Source organism: Capsicum annuum, chromosome 3 (genome assembly GCF_002878395.1).
Source record: "Capsicum annuum cultivar UCD-10X-F1 chromosome 3, UCD10Xv1.1, whole genome shotgun sequence".
Taxonomy (NCBI): Eukaryota; Viridiplantae; Streptophyta; class Magnoliopsida; order Solanales; family Solanaceae; genus Capsicum; species Capsicum annuum.
In genome coordinates, this window is record NC_061113.1 from 268,984,052 (window position 1) to 268,993,174 (window position 9,123).

At 37.0% G+C, this 9,123-nt stretch overlaps 2 protein-coding genes across 2 annotated transcripts; one reads left to right on the plus strand and one right to left on the minus strand.

Moving 5' to 3' along the window:
• Positions 1-43: 43 nt before the first annotated feature.
• Positions 44-4,118, plus strand: LOC107861858 (the record flags this gene model as incomplete). Its single annotated transcript, XM_016707235.2, is given in 4 exon segments — positions 44-592; positions 1,146-1,999; positions 3,437-3,493; positions 3,736-4,118. Coding segments are annotated over 4 exon segments (1,706 nt in total), but the record flags the coding sequence as incomplete, so codon positions are not given.
• A 460-nt stretch (positions 4,119-4,578) lies between these two features.
• LOC107861859 (F-box/kelch-repeat protein At1g80440) lies at positions 4,579-6,180 on the minus strand. Its single transcript, XM_016707236.2, has one exon. The coding sequence runs from the start codon at positions 5,730-5,732 to the stop codon at positions 4,665-4,667; it is 1,068 nt and encodes a 355-aa protein (XP_016562722.1). The 5' UTR covers positions 5,733-6,180; the 3' UTR covers positions 4,579-4,664.
• Between the last annotated feature and the right edge of the window lie 2,943 nt (positions 6,181-9,123).

Genomic DNA, 9,123 nt, shown 5'->3' on the forward strand with positions numbered 1-9,123 from the left:
ATAAATATTTATGACATTAATGATTAAGTTGATTCAATCGTGATTTTGGCCAAACAGCACAATAGTGTGGTATCTGACAAGGGTGCATCTTCTAAGAAGAAGAGCAAGAAGTCTACACGTGCTTCTCGTAGGAAGACTCGTGGTAAGAAGAAGGTGGTGGCAGAGGTTAAAAATGATGATATTGAAGTTGAAGAAGAGGAAATACCCAAGCGAAATAGTACCTATGGCCTGCTTGTTGGTCCATTTGGTTCAATAGAGGACACGATTTTGGAGTGGAATCCCGAAAAGCGGTCAGGAACCTGTGATAGAAAAAGTCAGTTTGCACGTCTTGTTTGGTCTAGGAAGTTTGTGCTGATACTCCATGAACTCTCTATGACTGGAGCTCCACTTGCCATGTTGGAATTGGCTACGGAGCTTTTGAGCTGTGGGGCCACAGTTTATGTAGTACCTCTCAGCAAAAGAGGGGGTTTAATGTCAGAACTATCTAGAAGAAAGATCAAAGTGCTAGAAGACAAATCAGACATCAGTTTCAAAACAGCCATGAAAGCAGATCTTGTTATTGCAGGTTCTGCAGTGTGTGCATCATGGATAGGTGAGCTCTTCCGCATATGCTATCTATCATCTCTACATCTATCTGCAATACAGTTTCAATGTGGCAAGTTGAGCTTGTAATGTGATCGTCATTCTCAAGTGATAGCACAGCCGCAGGCTGCAGCATATCATGTTCAATTGATAGATCTCCTATAATTCAATTTAGCTTACTCCCACTAATACTGTTTTTGATGATCCTTATACTTTTTTGTCCACTAACTAGCAATTGTACGCATATTTTATGCTCTTCGGTCTAATCTAAAAGTTTTGGATTCTCATTATTTCAATGAAGGAGCCAATTTTTGCCAGTTCTAAGTGCAACCTTTTTTGTAGACCTTTATTGCAAAACTTGTGTGAGATTTGAATATCCCTAGGATGATGTAACATTAATCAGCTCTTTTGCTTCATGAGGAAATCTTTCTTTTGGCTATGCTAGCATTATAGTCTTTGATTTCCTTGATTTTAGCCTTCATAAATTCTGTGAATTTGCTTCTGTTCTTTTCTTCTCCTTGTGTGCCTTGGCTAACTTCTGACAATTAATATCTCACTTTCAGAACAATATGCTGCACGTACTGTGCTAGGTTCAAGTCAAATTACTTGGTGGATCATGGAAAACCGACGGGAATACTTCGATCGGGCTAAACTCGCTTTCAACCGAGTGAAGAAGCTTATCTTTCTTTCTGAATCACAGTCTAAGCGCTGGTTAGCTTGGTGTGAAGAAGAACATATAAAGCTCAAAACTCAGCCTGCATTGGTTCCACTTTCCCTTAGTGATGAACTGGCTTTTGTAGCAGCTATTCCATGCTCACTGAGCACTCCGCTGTTCAGTCCTGAGAAGATGCTGGAAAAGAGGCAGCTGCTAAGAAATTTTGTGAGGAGAGAAATGGGGTTGACAGACAATGATATGCTTGTTATGTCCTTGAGTAGTATAAACCCGGGAAAGGGTCAGTTTCTGCTTCTTGAATCTACGCGTTTGCTGATTGAGGGAGCTCCTCCTCTAAATGGATCGGCTGTTAAAAGACAAGATTATCACAAAAGGACATTGCTTCGTAATTGGAAACAATTTGGTGAATGGAAAAACGAATCGTCCACCTTGTCAAATAACCCAAACACAGAAGTGTTGCAGCTACCCCAGCTTTTCAGTAAGGGGATTAACTATAAAGCTGGAATTGGAAATGATAGAGGAACTCGAAAGCTTTTCGCCCTAACTGAAAGGAAGCAGGGAGAAAAGCTTAAGGTTCTTATTGGGTCAGTTGGATCCAAGAGCAATAAGGTGCCTTATGTTAAAGCGCTTCTCAACTTTCTAAATCAGCATTCTAACTTGTCAAACACAGTACTGTGGACTCCATCAACCACTCGTGTCGCTGCACTTTATGCTGCTGCAGATGCTTATGTAATGAATTCTCAGGTTAGCCTTTACAACTGTGTTTAACTCCATTATTGTTGAGTTCAGCAAATGTACAGTGTCGATGCTTCTGGAAAGTATTAATACTATTATATAAGAGTCTGATGGGGAAGTTTAAGTAAATCAGATCAGAGGGGGAAAGAGAGAACGTAGATAAAGTAAAATAGACAGATAATAGAGAGTAGGTGCTTCTTATGATGTCATGCTCTGTGCAGATCTAAATTATTTTCATGATTTGTGATATTTCAGATTGAAAAATGAAAGCATTGTAAGGTTGAGCTACCTCTTTGCAAAGATTTCTCAATGAATGAATATACTACTCAGAAATGTGAAATTGTTTTCAGTAATAAGTACCAAGTTGATGCATTTTAGCAACTAGCAAGTACATATTATGGTTCTCCCAATGAAATTGAGAACCTTTGTTAGCTGGCTTGCTTGTATCCGCTTATTAATTAATAATTAATTCAACTTGGGTTTATATGAGGAACCATGCTAAAATCATGACTTTAAGAGAATTTATGCTATTCTGAGATAGAATGAATTGGTTATTCATAAGCGTCAATTAGAAGTGTGAGGAATAGGTTGAACCTTGAGCATGGACGTTGGTCTGGTTTTGTCTTTTGGTGTAACCTGGATACCTAGAAGAGATGTGAGGAACCCCAATCCCTTTCTCAAAGAAAAGTGATGAATCTTGTATGTGCTTTTTTTCTTAAAAAAAAAAAAAGAAAAGAAAATGGGTGGGGGTGGCTTACGGGAATCTATGAATTGGTGTTGCAATTGAATTGTTCTCTCAATAATATCGTGTTCATCCTCTTGTCTTGTACTCTTTAAAGCAATTTCAGTTAACTCTGCTGGGGAGAAGTCAGGGAAAGCAGTCCCTCAGCTTCTCCTTCATGCTTTTAATCTCATTAGTTAGCTTATATTTGTTGGGAGCATGGGGGGGATATATTAATCTGGTGGTAGAAGTAAGAATTCGAGCCATTATCAAAAAACAAAAAAGAAGGATTCTAACGTTTTATGCTGTTGAATGAAACCATGCTGTACAACAGGGATTGATAATATATGAAATAAGAGTCTAAAGTACAGCTCGTTCAAACATAATGGTTAGTTTCCTGGAATGGTTACAATGATCATATGGTTTTCTTTATACGTCGTGGACTACTATTTGTTTCCTGGGCAAATGGTTCACTCTGCTGATATTGGTCCCCATGGTTCTTTTTTTCTTGAGTAATGTTCTTTTTTTGAAAAAAAGTCCAATTAATATGATAGTGGAACGGGGAGGGAGAAGGGAAATACATTATGAAGATCTGAACTTAATTACCAACTGAGCTACACCCAGTGCTCTTGTGTAATTTCATTCGACACTTACACTTGGTTGCTTAGTTTCATTGGGTAGTTAGTACCTATTTATCCTGAGTACTGGTTGTTTACTTTTTGCAGGGACTTGGAGAAACATTTGGGAGAGTAACAATTGAAGCAATGGCATTTGGTCTTCCTGTAAGATTCTCAATTCTGTCCTGCCAATAGTATAATGTGCATGTAATACCATTGAAGCAGTAGTCATGTTCGAGACAAATTGAATCAGCTCGTTCAGATGAATTGAGGCTGCATTAGCACAGTGAACTGAACCAGATAGAGTCCGTTAGTTTTTGACATTTCAATCATCCATTAGTTAAATTTTGTGTTTACATAAGCAATATGGCTGAATGAAGTGGATTTGACATATGATTTTGTTACAGGTGCTGGGAACAGAGGCTGGAGGCACAAAGGAGATCGTGGAACATAACGTGACAGGTCTTCTTCATTCTTTGGGACGTCCAGGCGCTCAAGTTCTCGCCCACAATCTTCAGTATTTGCTGAACAACCCATCGGAAAGGCAGCGATTGGGAAGCAATGCAAGAAAGAAGGTAAAAAATATGTACCTAAAGAAGCACATGTACAAGAGATTCGGACAAGTACTATACGACTGCATGAGAATTAAATAAGACTTAGATTGTTGAAACATTTTTCCAGTATTGTTGTTTCCTCTCTCTACACTAGAATCAGCCTTTTGTACAGTATGAAATCTAGTAGTGTCTACTAATTAATAGAGATCCCAACCCCCTTTTTTTTTTGCTGTTTACATACCAAGCTATCTAATTTCATGTGAGTCTTTCATTTGTTTTGTTTTTTTGAGAAAGGTAACTAATGGAGTAGCATTTTACCTTTACCGCGAAGCTCCCACCTTTTACGTTCAGGAGGGTAGTTCAAATTGAACAAAACTATCATCCATTTTACGACCTTATCAACAGTTTGAGTTTCTAGTATGAGTTTGAGAATTTAATATTTTCCGAATTTTGGTCGACTTTTTATTGGTATTTATGTGTTATCTTTCGGTTCCAACACATGCACAACAAAATTAAAGGGCACCCAATGCGTTAAAGCTTCGGGAAAAGGCCCCATCACAAGGATGTATCGTACGCAATCTTATCTTGCAGTGTGATTGTATCGTATGCAGCTTTACCTTGCATTTCTGTCTGAGACTGTTTTCAAGGCTTAAATCCGTGACTTTCTGATCATATGATCACAACTTTACCGGTTACTTCAACACAAAACAAATCTATATAATAAAACGTTTCTGATTTATAACTGTACAATACACACAAACTAATGACACTCAAAAAACTTTTTACATCTCAAGGCAGCAGCCAGATTGAACGTGGCCGGAGAAGTTCACCGGAGTATCCATTTTTGTCCACTTATAGCTCTGTAAATCAAGAATATAAGTGTTATACGGTTCGTTAAATCCCATTGAACCAGTCAACAAAATTTTACCCCGCCATGCTGTAACAAAAGCCACATGCCGAAGCTCCACCGGAAGCGCCGCCACGACATGCCACGTGGACTTTCCGAATGCCAGCACATCGCCGTCCCGACACATGTACAGTCTCCCGTCTCCACCTTCGACGCAGGTTCTAGGACACGTGGCGGATTCGAAGAAGCGGTCGTCGATTGGGTCCCACCGCCACGTGGAGACGTCGAATGACTCGGCGGTTTTACCGAACTGGCCTTGCATACACGTGTCATATCCACCTATGACGTGGAATTTACCGCTATAGAAAGTGCACTTACATTCATCGCGTTCATTTGCCATGTCAGGCATTGGGACCCACTCATCCCTTGCCACGTCATACGCCATTGCCGATTTCAGCGCGTTCTTCTCCTCGTCGTGCCCGCCGGCGACGTACACCGTCCGATCAGAATCCGACGCGCAACCGAAAAACGATCTCCGGCAACCAGGCATTTCAGCTGCACGTCGCCACGTGGCCGACACAAAGCTGTAAACATAAACGGAGTTCGAAGGCTCCCAAGTAGTAGGGTCCCACCCGCCCATCACCACTAAATTCAACCCAACTCCGATGAGCTGGCAAAACATCGGCAGCCCATCTGAAATTCCAGGAACCGGTGGTAATTCAGCCCAATAACCCGATTCCGGTTCATAAACCGTAAGCCTATAAACCGGAAAAGCTGAGTACTTGAACAACCCGAGTTTCATCTTCGGTTCAATTCGAGCTTGGACCATTAAAACTACCGGCCGGGTCAACCCGGTAGTTCTTCTTCGCCTCCAAAACTCAGGAAGTTCAATTTGTAGCTTCCAGTCCCGGCAAACGGACGTAACGGAGGAGAAATTGTTGTATGGGACTCGAATTAAACATTCGAGTCCGATATCATATGGAAGACTGGGAATTAACTCCATCGTATAACGAACTAGAGGGGTAATTTACTGGATTTTATACATGTGAGGAATTTTGAATTTAATGGAGGGGACCTGACCTATATGGGCAATTAGCATACTTTTTAGCTCAGATATTCCGAAATGCAAGCTGATTTACGAGAAAAAGGAAAAAGTGAGGTTCTAGAAGGATATTGATGTTTGGGGAGTATTCAATTCAATTTATAGAGAAGGGCCCATACATAATTTAGACTTACTTTTGGTCCCCCTTTTTTCTGGATAATCATTTGGATCAACTTTTCTATGGGCGTCGTCAAGTGGACTCCTGGTTATGCTATTATATTAGTATACAAATATTTTGAGTTCTTCTAGAAGGAAATGGACACCGAACAAGTATATGAAACCCATTTTGGAATTTGGATGAGGTTTGGACTGGGTGGGTACTCGATTAATTTCAATTCGTATTGATTTAACATCGATTAATTCAAATGAAGGAGACTCTATATTTAGGTTTAATTCGAAATCTCTTACTGAGAATGAAAGAGTACTACTACATGTTCATATCTCTCGTCACAATTATCTTTGATGATTACATATTAGATTATAAAACTTACAGTGGGATGGGAGGTTTTAATTAGTTTGTTTATATAAAGTTATTACAAGGTTGGGTCCGATCTGATCATATGTAGTTTATTTGGGTTGGAGTTTTTTGTTGTTCTAAAATAAGTTTTTAGTAAGAATCAAAACGTTCGGGAAGATGATCAAACTTTTTTATGAAAGTTAGTGTAAGTTAAGTAATTTTATGAATAGAAAAGGCTACTTTGATGACTTACCTGCCGCCATTACTCCTAAGTTCAAAAATCTTTCAAGAAATTAACACGTAATTTTTGTTCAGTTTAACTTCTTTTTCTTTTCAATATAACAAATGGCGAATGAAAAATTAAGAGAACATGTACCTTTTAATTTCTGTATTATCGTAGAAGGTGCAGATGACATATTCTTGTAGCACGCTGATATATCCACCAGCGGCTATTATTGCTATAGTTTCTTGCAGCTTCAATATTTATTAGTATTTACTATTGGCATGTTTCATGTTTCAAGTTCAATTAAGAGGTGTCAGAATTTGAAGTTTATGAGTTCTGAATACTTGCTATTGAATTTATCGTTTGGCTGGTGCACTAAGTTTCCGCTATGAGCAGGGTTTGAAGAAGGATTGGACTACAACGATCTATTATACATAACCTTATTTTACATTCCTGCAAGGAGTTGTTTTGATAAAAATAAAACCAAAACGTGAATTTTAATTAGATAGAAATTAAATCAACGTAATCACACCGCCAATTTAATCTCTGTGGTTTGTAACAAATTTCAAATTAAAAGTCGTTTTCAGTTCAATAATTTTTAAACAAATATACTCCTAATAGAGTGAGTTGAAAGAGAAGATGAGTGGTAACTAACTACACTAGTACCACAATTTTCTCCAACTCATGACTCATACACTTTCGGTATTATGTGGAATACCTTTTTTAAGTTCTTCTAGAAGGAAAAGGACTTGAACAAGTCCACGAGATTGCCCATCACATGATGTTTGTCGGTGTTTCATACGCATGTTATATTTTGTTTACTTATCCAACCCCGTTGTGAAAGGGAGCCTTGATGAAGTAACTGTTATAGTTGTTGTTATGTAATTAAGAGATCACGGATTTAAGTTTTGAAAATAATCTTTGACAGACTGCATATAACATACCTTTGTGATCGAGTCTTTAGAGACTTGCTACTTGTAATTGATATTTGTTTTGTCTTATCTCTTAGATTATAAATGTTAAATTCCGTTAGGTAACGTCTGGCATATGTATGTAAAAGAAAAATTAGTAAATGGTCTTATTCATATGGTGTGTCACTGAATTTGTGGTATACAAAGTGGTGCACTAATTCTTAGTTTTGCTCTTGTTTTTTCACAAAAAAAAACAATTGTGCTTTTGTATTTTTCTTATTGTATAGTAGCAAAGACAAATAGTAATCGAATCAAAAAGTTGGACACGGAACGTTGTCAATGAATGATGACCAATCAGTCAATTAATTTGACTGAAGAATTGTAAATTTTAATTGCATCATATGGATACAAATCTACAGAGGGATCCAAAATATTCGAATTCACGTCCCATCAAATCCATTTAAAATAGAAATGCTAGCTCTATTGATTGGAATTTTTTTTTTTTTTCAATATCGAAAGCTCAAAATTTAAATCACTAGTTCAGAAGGAAGAAATTTTATTCATCTGACTATAAATTAGAAAAAGTAATGACATGCACGCATCAAGGATTTGGGCAACTTACTGAAAAATGGCAATTTGGCAATAGTCCGTTGACGTGGTGTTTGTATTATTTGGGTAATAATTCACTTTTTAAAAACCATCGTGACGTTACAGATTAGTGGAAATGCTTTCATCCACAGTAATTATTTAATGTCTGGACAAAAAAAATCCCAGAAATATTACACAAAACATGGGGTAATAAATAATAATTTAAGTTAATTAATTTACTTGCCGACGTATTTTAATCAAAATTTGGAATTCAGACAAATTGCAGAAACATGGGACCAATGTTTGCTTGGTAGAAATTAAAAAAGATACTATCATCAAGTTGTGTCTACGAGCTTGGTGTTTCTATCTTCTTGTTTTTTAAGTGTATTGGCTTTTTATTGAGAGACAAATTTAAAATTTGAAAATTTGAAGTTTATAATTCATATACAATATGAAGTAAATATTACAATAATAATTGACATCCTATATTTAATACGTAATTTTTTTAAAGAGAAAATGCACTGTTTTCATCCTAAACTATATACGAAATTGTTAAGATACACCCGAACTTTAGGAGGGTCCTATTACCTCCTGGACTAATTAAAATCGTAGTTTTAACAATCTTAGTGTCTACGTGGTACATACGTGTACCTTCGATGTGTTGATTTACTGATGTGACACGTAGACATTAAGATTGTCGAAAATATGATTTAAATTAGTACAGGGGTAATAGAACCCTCCTAAAGTTCGAATATGTCTCAGAAATTTCGTGTATAATTCAGGATGGAAACAAAGCATTTTTCTTTTTTTTTTTTTAATAAAAACACACAAAGTTTCATTTACACAAAAGCTGTTGAGTTAATATAAACTCATAATATGTATTTTAGATTCGCCCTTTTATTCAGAGGTATAACACAAAAACTCATAGATATATGCAAGGGGTAAAACATATTATCTTCTAGAAGGGGAAAATAGTTCAATATAATTGTGGTTGTTTGTTTCTTACGTAACCTAGGTACACAAATTATAGAAGTATGAAATAAACAAGTCATAATTATAGATGTCAAGAAGTATGAGATTCATTTCCTTTCCCATTTAAAATGCTAGTTTTGT